Source organism: Myxocyprinus asiaticus, chromosome 47, assembly GCF_019703515.2.
Source record: "Myxocyprinus asiaticus isolate MX2 ecotype Aquarium Trade chromosome 47, UBuf_Myxa_2, whole genome shotgun sequence".
NCBI lineage: Eukaryota > Metazoa > Chordata > Actinopteri > Cypriniformes > Catostomidae > Myxocyprinus > Myxocyprinus asiaticus.
Window position 1 is genome coordinate 2,841,527 of NC_059390.1, and position 16,568 is coordinate 2,858,094.

At 36.5% G+C, this 16,568-nt stretch overlaps 1 protein-coding gene across 11 annotated transcripts in view; it reads right to left on the minus strand.

Annotated features, from left to right (window-relative positions):
- The window catches only part of LOC127436512 (oxysterol-binding protein-related protein 8-like), a 103,456-nt gene that overhangs the window by 34,277 nt on the left and 52,611 nt on the right, over window positions 1-16,568 (minus strand). Inside the window, exon 1 of one of the 11 annotated variants that reach the window (XM_051690754.1) lies at window positions 6,240-6,481. The exons of 9 other annotated variants lie outside the window; for them this stretch is intronic. In XM_051690754.1, coding sequence (XP_051546714.1) covers window positions 6,240-6,387 — 148 coding nt within the window. In that variant the 5' untranslated portion in view covers window positions 6,388-6,481. Of the gene's footprint in view, window positions 1-6,239; window positions 6,482-16,568 lie in introns of those variants that run through there. One more of the 11 variants, XM_051690751.1, reaches the window with a different exon arrangement.

A 16,568-nucleotide genomic window follows, 5' to 3' on the forward strand; every position in this document is an offset into this window, starting at 1 on the left:
TTATCATGAGCTCTGATGTTGTTATGCAATGATATATGCTTCTGTAGATGCAACAAGTCACTGAGATTTCAACTTCATTTAAAAACAAAAACAAAAGACAATTGTTTAATGGCAGAATTCTCTGGGAAGAACTACACTACCCATAATTCCGAAGTAAAATCAGCCAATCAGAAGTTGCTGTTACCATAAAAACAAGAACTGCAGCAAGCTGGGTTGTGGTGAGCCTTTGCAGGCAAGTGGAGGCCAACTTTACCAGGGTTGCTGCAGAGTTTTTAAAATCAAATTTAAGACTTTTTAAGACCTCTTTCAAGACATGAACTAATATAATGATTACTGTATCCCCATTCCAAAGCAAACCCACCTTATCTCAAAATATATCATGTATCACAGACTCTTACTTAAACAGACTGTGGCACACATTCAACATGGCCTTAACATTGCTTATCAGTAAAACACAGTAGGCTATATGCAAGTTTAAAATACTCAAGACATGTTTTCCACATATATATCACATTAAAATTGGTTTATGCACCATTATAAAAATAAATACAAATTAGAGGTCGACCGATATTGGATGGTTGCTGATACGATAATATGTTGAAATAAAGGCAATTAATCTGCCAATAGTTTTTAAAACTTGTAGCCTAAATTTAACCCTCATGTTGTGTTCCGGTCATTTTGACCTGTAGAGGATTTTCTTTAGCCTGAAAATTCTAGTTAATGTTATCATATTGGACTAAAACTTTCTGACTTTGCTCACACAGGGTATCACAACTTCCCAATTTTTTTTATTTTTTATAATTTGTTTATTTTTTGGGCCATTTTCAATGACCGGTCATTTTTGACTGAGAACACCACAAGAGTGACCTTGTGCCATTTTGTACAAAATAAAAGCATTTCAAAACAAACTTCCTGGTGAAACATTGAAGCACACTAGTGTGATAAATAGTACAGAATGTTTTCATATTTTATTTAATATTGGCAAAATTATCCACAAATAATGTTTTTTTTTCACTCAAAAACGGAGGTGCATAAGCTCGGGTCAATGAGGCCTACGATCAATAAGTTCCAAAAAGAAATACAAAACCCGTGCTAACTGAAAGAAAACAAGTTGGCAAAAAGATATTATACAATATTTGGTGATAATATAGCATAATCAGAGATTTATAAACGATTTTTATAGGCCGGTCATTTTTGACCGGGAACACCACAAGTGTGACTTTGTGCCATTTTGTACAAAATAAAAGCATTTCAAAACAAACTTCCTGGTGAAACATTGAAGCACACTAGTGTGCTAAATAGTACAGAATGTATTCATATTTTATTTAATTTTGGCAAAATTATCCACAAATAATGTTTGTTTGTTTTTTTTTTCACTCAAAAATGGAGGTGCATAAGCTCAGGTCAATGAGGCCTACGATCAATAAGTTCCAAAAAGAAATAAAAAAACCTGTGCTAACTGAAAGAAAACAAGTTGGCAAAAAAGATATAATACAATATTTGGTGATAATATAGCATAAAGACAGATTTATAAGCGATTTTTATAGGCCGGTCATTTTTGACCGGGAACACCACAAGTGTGACTTTGTGCCATTTTGTACAAAATAAAAGCATTTCAAAACAAACTTCCTGGTGAAACATTGAAGCACACTAGTGTGCTAAATAGTACAGAATGTATTCATATTTTATTTAATTTTGGCAAAATTATCCACAAATAATGTTTTTTTTTTTTTTTTTCACTCAAAAACGGAGGTGCATAAGCTCAGGTCAATGAGGCCTACGATCAATAAGTTCCAAAAAGAAATAAAAAAACCTGTGCTAACTGAAAGAAAACAAGTTGGCAAAAAAGATATAATACAATATTTGGTGATAATATAGCATAAAGACAGATTTATAAGCGATTTTTATAGGCCGGTCATTTTTGACCGGGAACACCACAAGTGTGACTTTGTGCCATTTTGTACAAAATAAAAGCATTTCAAAACAAACTTCCTGGTTAAACACTGAAGCACACTAGTGTGCTAAATAGTACAGAATGTTTTCATATTTTATTTAATATTGCCAAAATTAACCACAAATAATGTTTTTTTTTTTTTTTTCACTCAAAAACAGAGGTGCATAAGCTCAGGTCAATGAGGCCTACGATCAATAAGTTCCAAAAAGAAATACAAAACCTGTGCTAATTGAAAGAAAACAAGTTGGCAAAAAGATATAATACAATATTTGGTGATAATATAGCACAAAGACAGATTTATAAGCAATTTTTATTAGGCCAGACATTTTTGACCAGGAACACCAAATTAGGTGAAAAATTTCAACACAGCACAAGGGTTAATGTTCTTAGTCTTTCCTTCCTGTGATGGGGAGGGCCAGACAGAGGCTACAAGAGTCCAAATTAAATTAAATTAGATGCAGTATATGGTGCAACTAAATATAACAATAACCAGGGGAAAAAATAAAGATCAGATTCATAGCATGGAACTTTTCACTTTAAAGGCTGAAATTCACCGGGGACTCTTATTTTGAATTGTATGTGCTTCACTGCTTCCAGCTGCTCATTCAAACAAACAAGGGAAATAAAATGTGCACTCCCCTACAATAATCTACAATGTATTACAATATAAACAATTAAAAGTAAACATTGTCATATTTCATCAATACTATATCATCATCAACAGTTGATCATTAGTGATCGCTTGTCATAAATTTCCGATATGGCTAATGATTGTGAACTGCTCTGCAACAGCAAAAAACTCACGAGCCCCCGTGTGCTTGTAGAAATACAGCAGAGCCAAGTTTTCAATCTGAAGGATGCAGCGCATGCATTAAGGTCATATCACGATTCCTGTCTTTCCGCCCCCAAATTTAAGACCTCTTTAAAAGATAATTAAGACATTTGTTGCATCTTTTAAGATATTTTTATGACCTTAACATTTTGAAAACTGAATTTAAGACATTTTAAGGCTTTTTAAGGATCCGTGGGAACCCTGTTTAGGTTACATTAGATAGCTACCTAGTTAGCGGTGTGATGTGGTGTTTTCTGATGAGGAAAAATGATGCAGATACATAATTCGCAATGCATCATGGGATGAGTAGTTTGTTCATTCCCCCAGAAAAGATGTGCACAGATGTTTCTCTGATGTTAAAATACTTTTTTTTTGCTTCGAATCAAATTAAATTACATTGAGATTCATATTTGGAACTGGTTAATTTGCTCTTAAAACTTCTTATCGAAGAATTTTCTGAAATGATTGTGGAGAAAATGAACGGTGAAAAATCCTTACAAATGCAGTAACCTAGGCAGCTGAAAAAGTGGGCGGACACATCTCAAATTCTTTATTCATTATAATGGCAAAACAAACCAGATTTGATTGCTTCAGCATTACATGAAACCCATTTCTATTTGAGTGTCAAAACAACGCTGTGTTTCACACAGGTGAACGTGACTCAGACATGATTTGTGCAAATGCAATACTCACTCAGTCCATTAGTTAATCTCTGCTTAACGATCACCATTAAAATGCAAAAGGATAATGATAATGAAAATGCTTTCTAAGTGTGCAGATGTGAGTATTAAAATAAAAATGAGAGCCCTGAGGCACATTACATTTAGACAACCATCTGCCATAACTGGGCAAAACCAGAGAACAGCAAGTGACCCATTCGTGTAAATAAGTGTGTTTAATGCATCCCACTCTTTTCAGAATAATAATCATGAGGGATAAATGGAGTGGCGGCCGTACAAAACACATGAGTCAAAATCACTATGAAAGCTAGTGAGAGCTTTAACTATTCAACAACTGCGGCAACACCATCTCAGTCCATCGATTTACTGTCATTGAACAGATAAGAAACAAAAAACCTTCCTTATTGACCTTCAGTTTACATCAAACGTTTAGGATATTTCAGGGAACATATCGACTTGGGTTGGGAGCCGCGAACCGCGTTACATTTAAAGAATTTTGAACCCCGTTACATAAAAAAAATGAAATGAATACTCGGTTAAAAACATTCACGATTCACAAATCAATCGGTCAGAGCGATTCAACTCGAAATCACCTGAAAAATGTGTTATAAGAATCCTCGATAAATTACTCATGAATCAGTCTCCAACTGATACGTTTTCAGTCTGAATCAGTCTAATGACTCACTCTTTGAGTGAATCGGTCAGAATTGTCCACTCAACTCTAAATGAACTGAGAATTGTTAATGCGTTATGAGAATCCTTATTAAATCACTCACAAATCAGTCTCCAAGTCATGAGTTCAGTTTGAATCGGTTGACTCAATCTCTGAGTGAATCGTTCAGAGCAATTCTACTCGAAATGAACCAAGAATTGTGTAGTGTGGAGGAGGGCGGGGCCGGGCTGGAATGACGCACGCCCGGACCTCAATCAGCCTGATGAGGCGAGCGAGGGACTGGAGACGGCAGTTCGAGAGACAGAGAGAACTATGGGCAGCTGCCCTGTATGTGTTTATGTTTAAGTTTATCATGAAACTATTATTTATATTGTCAAGCCGGTTCTCGCCTCCTCCCTTCCCTTTAACCCCTTTACATTGGTGCCGAAACACGGGAGGGAGGAGGGATGCCTGTCGTAGAGTCCTCGACACTGCTGTCCACCCAGGGGAGCGCCGCTGCCTTCCGCCGGGGAACGGCCGCCGTCTGCGAGGCGAGTGGGGACTGGAATCTCCAACCGCCTGGAGCGATGGAGCCACTGCCAGGAGCGGAGGAGTGCCCTGCCGTCCACCAGAAACGCGGAGGGGTCGAGGGAAGACCGCCGTCCACGAGGGGAGGAGGGAACAGACTCCCCGACCGCCTGGAGAGGTAGGGCCGCTGCCAGGGGCAGAGGAGTGTCCCCGCGGGCCGCCAGTAACGCGGAGGGTTGGAGGTTTGACTCCGGTCTGCCCGGGGAGGAGCGGCTGTCGTCCGTCTGAGAGGATGAAGGAGTGATCGAGGACCACGCGACGGCGCATCAGAGAACCGGTGAGTGAGTTTCATTTTTCTCTCCCTCCTCTCTCTCTCTCTCGCTCCGTGTTGGCCTTTCCCTCGCCTGTTTTTTTTTTTTGTTGTTGTTGTTTTTTCCCCACCTGTCTCCTCCCAGGTCGAAGAAAGCGGGGATGACCCGCCGGCAGGTGGGGCGCAAGGCACGCCCCCCCCTCCCATTACAAATTATTAATGTGTTATGAGAATCCTCGTTAAATCACTCACGAATCAGTCTCCAACTCATGAGTTATTAGTTTGAATCAGTTGACTCAATCACTGAGTGAAACGGTCAGAGCAATTCTACTCGAAATGAACTGAAAACTGTTTATGTACTTAAGATCCGTAAGACTTAAGTTAATGTAATTACTGATTGGTTGTTCATACTTTATACACATATAGGAAACAGAACATTCTGACAATGCTCCATTACCGCACACTTTGGAAAACAATGACGTTGGAACCTGAAAACGCTGGAAATGGTGTTTTCAAACGAAAATGGATTAGTATAGATGTGGCCTAAATTACGTACTCATCCCATCTCTAGTATCAGCTCCTGAAAAAGGTGCATTTTAGTTGCAGGAAGTGCAACTTAAGGTCGAACTGGATGTGACACATCAAACAAAGGATGTGATAAACAGTGGTAAACAGATGCCAAAGAGCTGTCAATTAATGGATGCACTTTAGTTTCGAAGGGCACTCAAGTCAAACGCACACATTCTCCTGAACACAAGCTGCTAAAACAATAAAACCTAATAGACTGCTGCTACACTAGGGTTTGCAGATATTTTGAATATTTAAATACATATGCGATGATTTTGCTACAAAATTAAGCTATATTGTGAATAGGATTTTGTATGCCCTTTTTAATCCAACTATTACTTTAAATAAAAGCATGTATTTTTATAAATTAACATTAACAAAGATTAAAAAATCCTGTAAAAATCATTATTGTCAGTTCATGATTCCTAATGCATTAACTAATTAACAAATGACCTTTTCATAAGGTCAAAAGGCAGAACATTTTTAAAATATAACTTTTGTACAGTAATTATATCGCCGAGCCCATTGCTACGCCACTCGTTTCAATACACGTAACACATCCTGGTTTATGTAGCATAAATGTATATACACTAACAAGTAACGTGATGTTCAACTTGATCTAAACTTACTGATCAGCCAATCAGAAACATGAAACTTTCTTTCTAGCGTTGATTTGTGCATGAACCCTCATAGACAAACACCACAGACGTACCCACCTGGAAGGCAAACTGAAAGTTCGTTGTACCCCCCAAACGAGGCATTGCGTATGAGTTTTCGTCCATTCGGATGGGGCGGCCGGGCCGAGATGGTTCCCCCACAGGTGGAGAACCGGCGGCGACCCAGAATCCCTTCTTCCTTCATCATGAGGGCGGCTGTGGGGGGTCTCACCCTGAAGAGGGCGAGTGTTAGCGGCTACAGCGTAATTCAGTACTCACCCCACACAAACACACCCGCGCAGGTCTGCTCTGGAGCCACGCTCTGAAATACTCACTCACGCTCTCTCCCTGTTACTCACTGCAGCTCGCCCTCCCCTCACTCTAGCATGTCTGTGTGTGAAGGGAGAAAGAGAGAGAGAGATTCTCTCTCGTCACAGATTCTTGGATGCACCAACCGTCAGTGGAAATAGAAACGGCTTCAAGCTGCGTCTTCATTAAACACACCTGTATGCCATTCTGTTTCTCTGTGTCTATTCATTGTGACACTTGTGGGGGAATCTCAGGAAACATTTAAAAAGAATATCTTTATATTTTGCATAGACAAAAATGAAGCCTATTTTAAGATCAAGATTTCTGTGAAATTATTTTCATGACAATTAAGACAAATTTTCAGCACATTTTCATTCAAGTGTCCAAAAGTTTTGCTTTTGGGTGTTTAAAAAAAAAAAAAAAAAATTATTCTTATTATTCTAAATGGCAATTCAGAAATATATATATTTATTTATTTTTATAAAAATATGATTTTCAATGATATAAATATATAATTACGTATATATATATATACAGTATTAGGGGTGTAACGGTTCAAATTTCTCATGGTTCGGTTTGTATCACGGTTTTAGGGTCACAGTTTCGGTACGGTTCGGTATTTGCAATGTTCAGAAATTTTTTTTTTTATATTACTGACAAATCCAAAGTAAGAGTACTCTATTTGGTAACAAACACTTCAACAGGTTTGCCCTTAATAAAAATCATTGTTTTACAGTAACACTAGTTTAAATACGGTATTTGTAGTAAAAACATAGTAACTACAAAATCAACATGGTTACTGTCATGTTTACAAACTATAGTACAATCATGGTTACTATATGGAAACTACAGTATTACTGTTGTAAAGCTATGGTTAATTGTATCAAAACCATGATTTCTGCAAAGAAAACCATGGTGACAGCAGTCATGATTACTACAATATTACTATAGTAAAACCATGGTTAATTTTCGTTAGGGTCTTTAACTAAAAAACCCTTTTCTCTAATTACTAAATCAACATTTTAAATTAATACCTGCACTATTACACTACATGCATCGACATAAAATGCATTTCAAACTCTACTGCACATATATTCACTATTCAGAAGTTGTACATCACTATAGAAGGAACTTTGCTATTAAAATGGATATGAGGGATGTTGTGACAGATGCGGCTTTGTGCACGCCGCATGGCATCTTTCTGATGAGCTGTGAGCACTGGCATCGAGCGATGTCTGCAAACAGTGCTTGTTTTGTAAATGTTTTTTGACCATCGCTGTTTTAATTGACTGCAAAAAGAAAATGTTTCCAGACAGGAGACCAGAATAACGCAGGGGGCTTCTCTATCAGCGGCTCGTTTTCTCCACTTGCCAATTTCAATTACACACAACACCTGCAGAACAGTGATGTCATCAAGTTGACCCACGTGAAACACAGGCGGAGCACAGTATAACTCACAAATGTAAATAAATACATTTATATATCTATATCAATATACTTCTACATACATTTTATAAATATATTTATATATATTTATATAATTTACAAATGTAAAAAAATAAAATAAATAAAACTAATATATATATATATATATATATATATATATATATATATAGTAAAAATTTACATTAATCGCACAGTTTTCGGTGATTAATCACGATTAATTGTGATTAATTGCGATTAATTGTGATTAATCGCGATTAATTGTGATACATGATACATTACAACAAACATTAAAAAAAATATCATAAATATTTTTACTTTATACTTTGTCTCAAAGAACTTGCAAGAAATTGATGTCATTTATTTTAATTATTTAAATATGAACATGTCTGCAGCTTGCTGAATTCCCAGATCCTTCTCAGTCTCTATCACGCATTCGCTGGGTCTCACTCGGGCAGTTTAGCTTTTGACAGTTGTTCAGACGACAGCATTTGCACATTTACAGGCAATGCGAAGAGATACAGCAGCTTGCGTCTTGCCCGTATCTCTCGCACACCTGGTTCACCGCTTGCGGGTGAAGTCTCCATTCTCCATACAGTAAATCCACTCCCGTGTTTATTATGCCCGGGACATGCGACGCGCGTAATGAATAAGCATGCACTGCTCCACACAAGCAGTTTCTGTGCTAGACTCAAGTCAACTACACTTGACTGCTGTCAAATCAAGTGTGTACCTCCTGAAAATGTATATATGCCAATTTTAGCCACAGAGATTGGGGAAATTAAGGGGTCAGTCCATCTCAAGTGGTCCAATACAGGTTGCTTAACCATTTTTTTATTTTTTTGAGTGATTACCTCTATGTATTGGTATTGCAAAACCACCAGTTTTTTATTTTACTTTGTTTAACCACGACGGCCATCTTTGTGTCACTGCACACGACAAATTTTGGTTTGGTTATACAGCAGTTTACGGAAACCTCAATATACCGGCTCAGGATGGTCCTAGCTCCCTGGAATAAAAACTGATCTCTAGAGCACATTACAATGTACATGTACATATATAAAGATTTTGCACATTCTTGTTCCTTAGACTTAGAACTTAAGTCCTAATGTAATGCTCAAGATTGCTCAAAGTTCCACTTTTAGGGTCAATTTATAATGGGAAGAGTTCGAGTCTCAGTCTTAATTTTTTTTTTTTTTAGGGGGTACCTAGGTAAGTATAGTGTGCATGCAGAACATTTCAGGTTTAAGACTTGTCTTATTTATTTTTTATGGGGGCGAGAAAGTGCAATTTTTAAAAATTCCCCTCACTTTGGGGTTGAATATCTCTGGTGGGGGCTCAGATAGGAACCTGAAATTTTACAGAAATAAGTCCTCTTATAGTAGCATTATGCTGTAAAAATGTTGAGTTGGAGATTCCACTGGTTACAGAGCTAGGGCTAGAAGAAATCTGGGGAAAAGCCTACTTTATTCATGCATTTTTAGAAATGAACAGATCACTAAAAAAAAATTAGGAAAATTAAAAATGGTCAAACAACCAACTTTACAAATATTTGGACCACTTGAGATGGACTGACCCAAAACATTAGTGAAGTTTCGCCCATTGTACAAAGCTGCCTGGGTTTGTTCCTGGCAGGCAGCATATGCCCTAAAACTGCCCCCACCCTTGGAGCCTGTAAGGCTGAGTAGCCTGCCAGGAACAACTCGGGACACCTTTCTCCTATCGCGTAAAGTTTCAGGAAGTAAAAAAAAAGGATATTGCATTTATTGCGTATGTTTTTAACTTGTTAAACCAAAAATATGAATCCCAGAAATTAAGGTGTTAAATTTCCCAGCCCTAATATATATACTTTTTTGCATTACTGTTATGACATTTGGTGGAAAATGTGCTTCACTGTCATATTAATGTCACATTGAAAAAAGTTTTGATAATTCTAAAATAGCTGTCTTTAAACAAAAAATATATGACCTGGATGTTTTCGACAGGTTTCGTAAGATTCACCATGACTTTTTGTATCTTCTTGTATCTGTCTGTTTTTGTGACTGTCTCTCATTTCATTCAGATGTGATTTTCTCTCTTTCTCTCCTTCTTTCCCAAAGATCTGCAGCTCATTCAGAGAGACTGCTATATGAAGGATACTGTAGTTCTATATCTACTGCAAGCTCTTTGAATATTTATATCACAACACACATATACAGTACTGGTGAGAACAGAATCAAAGCATCGGCCAATCAGTATTTCTGCATACAGACAGGCGTTCATTTAATCGCTGTCTCTACTTGTAAATATATGAACCGTGCATTGTCAAACCTGACACTACAAAGCCTTACTGGGAAATTATGGGTGTTATGAGCCCTTCATAAAAACTCAATTCTACAACAACCAGGTTTGCACTGTATTTACACAAAAGATACAAACCAAATACATACAAACATATGCAAGTTTTTAGACTTTTTCCGCTGTTTAATCATCCACCAGGTGGAAAGCACAAGTCTGATCACTTTGGAAAATAGTAACACACCTCTCCTCAACAAGCTGCACAATTTACTACTCCAGTTCATTTAAATACTCCACATCTTTAATTTTCCATCCAAGCTGACAGTGTTTAGATTCTCCATTTGACCTGATCAGATTTCAAACTGGCCATCCAATCAGAATTCAGTCTGAACATCATAGCCATTCAGAGCAGACTGGTGCTCCTTAACTACTATCTTACCAGCCAATCACATCAGAGCCTCCATCCTTGAGTCTACTGATGTCACTGTGGTGTTGCTAAGCAACAGCCTCACCAAAAAGAACCAAGAGCACCAAACTGATGAAACTGAAGGATGGCTGTGAATGATAGCCTAATTAACATAGCTAATAAAGACGCTCTGGTGTATGTATAATTCAAACCCTATTACTCATTATCCTGTGCTGAATGGAAGTTATGCTTAATTTCACATTTAACGACTCAAGAACACAATTTTCACAACTCATAACCAGACTCAACTCTCATGGAGCATGAAAAACTATAATGGTGATTTAATATGATTTACCATTGGGAAACTTGTAATTTTGCACAAAGCAATAATGACGCAGTTAGCGTACAATCAAAACACACAGGGTCATGTAACCTAAACAAATGAAAAGGGCAAGACAATATTACATTAACTAACAGTCAGGAGTCTGTGGCTGGTATTGATCACAGTGGTATAGATGTGGTACTTAAAGGATGAAATCAATCTTGATGGATGTATGGATGGATGGAATACACTGTATACAATGTATACACTGTACACTGATTGTTGTATATTATCTATCTGTCTGTCTGTCTGTCTGTCTGACTACCTACCTAACTAAATTTCTACCTACATAACTAATTAACTTTATTTCTAAATAACTACCTACCTTTCGTAAGTTACTAACTAACTACCTACCTTACATAAGTAACTAACTAACTACCTACTTTACATAACAAACAAACAAACTAACTACCTACCTTACATAACAAACAAACTAACTAACTACATTTCTATCTATATAACTACTTAACTTTCCATCTAAATAACTACCTACCTTACATAAGTAATTAACTACCTACCTACCTTACATAACAAACAAACTAACTAACTAACTATGTACCTTACATAACAAACTAACTAACTACCTACCTACCTACCTTACATAACAAACAAACAAACTAACTAACTAACTACCTTACATAAACTAACTACTTACCTACCTACCTTACATAACAAACAAACAAACTAACTAACTAACTACCTACCTTACATAACAAACAAACAAACTAACTAACCACCTACCTTACATAACAAACAAACAAACAAACTAACTAACTACATTTATATCTACATAACTACTAAATTTTCCATCATAAGTAACTAATTATCTACCTACCTTACATAGATAACTAACTAACTACCTACCTTACATAAACAAACAAACTAACTAACTAACTACCTTACATAACAAACTAACCAACTAACTACCTACCTACCTTACATAACAAACTAACTAACTAACTAACTAACTAACTAACTACCTACCTACCTTACATTACAAACTAACTAACTAACTACCTACCTACCTTACATAACAAACAAACTAACTAACTAACTAACTAACTACCTACCTTACATAACAAACTAACTAATTACCTACCTACCTACCTACCTTACATAAACTAACTAACTAACTAACTAACTACCTACCTTACATAACAAACTAACTAACTACCTACCTTACATAACAAACAAACAAACAAACTTACTAACTACATTTCTATCTACATAACTACTTAACTTTCCATCTAAATAACTACCTACCTTACATAAGTAACTAATTATCTACCTACCTTACATAGGTAACTAACTAACTAACTAACAAACTACCTTACATAACAAACAAACAAGCTAACTAACTACCTACCTTACATAACAAACAAACTAACTAACTAACTACCTACCTTACATAACAAACAAACAAACTTACTAACTACATTTCTATCTACATAACTACTTAACTTTCCATCTAAATAACTATCTACCTTACATAAGTAACTAACTAACTATCTACCTTACATAAACAAACAAACTAACTAACTACCTACCTTACATAACAAACTAACCAACTAACTAACTACCTACCTACCTACCTTACATAACAAACTTACTAACTAACTACCTACCTACCTTACATAACAAACTAACTAACTAACTAACTACCTACCTACCTTACATAACAAACAAACAAACTAACTAACTACCTACCTTATATAACAAACTAACTAACTACCTACCTTACATAACAAACTACCTTACATAACAAACAAACAAGCTAACTAACTACCTACCTTACATAACAAACAAATTAACTAACTAACTACCTACCTTACATAACAAACTAACTAACTACCTACCTACCTTACATAACTAACTAACTAACTACCTACCTACTTTACATAACAAACAAACAAACTAACTAACTAACTACCTACCTTACATAACAAACAAACAAACTTACTAACTACATAAGTAACTAATTATCTACCTACCTTGCATAGGTAACTAACTAACTAACTAACAAACTACCTTACATAACAAACAAACAAGCTAACTACCTACCTTACATAACAAACTAACTAATTAACTAACTACCTACCTTACATAACAAACTAACTAACTAACTACCTACCTACCTTACATAACAAACAAACTAACTAACTACCTACCTTACATAACAAACAAACAAACAAACTAACTAACTACATTTCTATCTACATAACAACTTAACTTTCCATCTAAATTACTACCTACCTTACATAAGTAACTAATTATCTACCTACCTTACATAGGTAACTAACTAACTAACTAACTAACTAACTACCTTACATAACAAACAAACAAACAAGCAAACTAACTACCTACCTTACATAACACACAAACAAACCATCTGACCGAAGCACACACAAAGCTATGAAATCACCCAAAATCACCCAAGGTCAACAACATGTTAATCATTCCTTTCTTATAGTCTTTGCCATAAAAATACCCCTGATGTCTGTTTTGTACTTTACATTTTCGGGAAACACCAAATCATTGAACTATATTATTTTCAGTAATTAAAAATGACAATTTGTAACAAGTCTGAGTATGCTGACACAGGTAGGCTAAGTTCTATTTTGGTCAAGTCATTTTTATTTGTATAGCACTTTTTACAACACATATCGTTTTCAGAAAATCTGGCTTTAACAGAAAATGAAACCGTAATATCTGTAATGTTTTAGATTTAACACTGTGCATTTTGATAAAACGTGATTATAAGCTGTGCCTTAAAATAAAAAAAATTAACAAATAAGTTAATAATAACTGTATTTAGACCCTCAGTGAGCAAGATAAAGGTGACTGTGCCAAGGAACACAAATCTCCATAAGATGTAGTTAATGGAGAAAAATAACCTTGAGGGAAACATAACTGTGTCACTGATAACTAAATATAGAATAAATAATTATGTCTCATCATTACTTTGTATGGGAAGTAGTCCGGTGGTTACTTTTGCATTATCTTTGCATTGAAACATGCCTTATTCTCACGGTAATTCTTTTGAAAGAGTGCAAGCTTGCTCTCTCACTCACACACACACACAGAGAGTTAATCCATGTAATGATGATTAAAATGAAAACTGATGCACAAGTTTAAATGGTCTCTAAATGACGGAGAGCATTTGGAATTGACAGAAAAATGTTAGCTAACGCAATCCCCGGTTGAAGCCCAGCATGGAGAGATTCTATACATTTTAGCCAGTGCAACAGCACTTCATTGTATGCGTGTATGATTGTAGTAACCTGAGCGGGTGTGGGCATTCCTCGTGTGAAACTCCACAAAGAAAACCGAAGTTACAGTTTGAACAGTTTCCCACTTAACTAAATAAGTAACTCAACTTGTTTAATTCAACAGTGAAATGTTAGTAGCCAAGCAGTTAAAGGTCTACTGTACTATTCAACTTGATTTTTACATTTTCTATAAAGCACGCAAGTGTTGCTTCTCCAATCTAAAGTCACCGCCACTGTGCTAGGGTGTTGAGGGTGGTGGCTCATATGTATCAGGCAGGTGCATCTACTTTGGAAGCCACTAGCATGCAATTGCCTTATGCAACCTGACAATGATGCTGGATTACCAGCCTGACAAATAAGCTTTCCAGACATCAGAACACCTTAAACTGTACTGTACAAACCATCAAAACAACCAGTATCCTCAAGAAAGAGATGCATCTTATCTTCGATCTTAAATAATCCATTTGCACTCCTGAAAAGCACTTTAAATTCCACAGTTCCACACTTATTTTAACAAAACAACACTGTCCTTTGTACATTGAGGGCACAATTCATCCAAAAATAAAAATTAAACCCGTATGACTTTCTTCCGTGGAAACACAATAGGAGATGCATTGCAGAATGTTCGCCTCAGTCACCATTCACTTTCATTGTATGGAATAAAACACGTGTTCCATGGAAGACAGAAATGCATACATATTTTGCATGACAAATGACAGAATTTAAATGTTTGGTTGAACTATTCCTTCAATTTGCAAACTTTCAAATCCACACTGAAACTTTGCTCGTATGCTGTTCTCACCAGGTACTGTTGCACGCGAATATAAAAATATGAATATGACGCAATTCATTTCATAAGCCTAAACAAAGTCATGCTAAACACATACTACATAAAGAACTGCAATGTTACAGTACTTGCCTTTTGTGCAGGAAATACGACAGTTGCTTATTAAATCAAACAAATGCAAGACTCATGCATTCACAAACACACAACATACGGATCTTACGTCCAACCCATTCCGTCCAACCCACAGAGCGCCCATAATATTCCCAGACAGTTGGTTAATATGTGAAATGTACACTCACACCGAGCCAACCGTGTGCAAACTGCTCTGCTCCTGATTGGTCAAAATGACTGCAGATGTAGGTAAAGCAACTTCTGATTGGTGGATGTGCATGCTGTGCATTTTAACCCCAATTGCTGATGGGATGTAATCCGTTAAATCCAGGTCAACCGGGTCAAGCTCGCTGTCAGACACGCAGAAAGAGAGAGGGCCAGTAAAGAGGATTAGCATGCTCATGTCAGTCAGGTTACTGCTACCGGCACTGAATAATTGAGGGAAATGTGGCCCTGCAAGATGAACTTACAATCAAACTTTCTTTTATACATTTCCAGGTAGAGGAAACTACTACAGACACACCCAAAGGCCTGTGGTTTATATGAGACTCTAAAGGAGAGGCTGAATGAACAGTGAATAGGCACTGAAAAGGAACACATCTCCCTCCGAGTATAATGAAGGAAATTTGATGTTGCCATGGAGATCTGACAAGGTGCAACGGGTCTGATGTCACTGAGTGGCTTTGTGTATGTATAATATTGTGCAGAAGTGAGTGTGTGAGTGTATAGCCTTACAACAGAACAACAAAAACAACTCATTTGCCACACATGCGACACTTACAATGTGAACACTTGAATCAAAAACCAATGAAAGCTCCACGTGCAGAAACGTGCTGCATTTATTCAGGTTATAAAAGGTTTTCACAATCCTCATCATTATAAAAGCTTAAAAGAGGTACACTGTAAAACATCTAGTTGCATCAATGTGCTTTTTTGAGTTGACACAACTAAACTGTCCAGTCAACTTGACATATTAAGCTGTGATTCTCTCAACTTATACTTTAGTTGAATCAACAAGTGTATTTGTCATGTCAACTCACTTAACAAAAGATTTGTCAGCTCCCAGCATGCATTGCAGCATGAATAAATAATGAGGTTAGTATTGTGGGCTTATTTTCTTTGCTATTTGCAGACTTTAATTTATGCTGCTGTTGTTGTTTTTGTCATTAATGTTGATTAATAGCTGTGTGGTGATGTTAAAGGTGCACTCAATAACTTTCTGTTCGTGTCGTTGTGGACTTACAGTGACACCTAGTGGTGTGGATGCAGCATCATTCAAAATCAATAGTTTTCAGTGACAGATGCCATTGTAGAAATTCACTATTCACAATCAGCCATGATTAACTGCGTGAAAGTGTCCAAAAACAGGGCATATACTGAGATTAAGCGAGCAGTATTCAGCTGG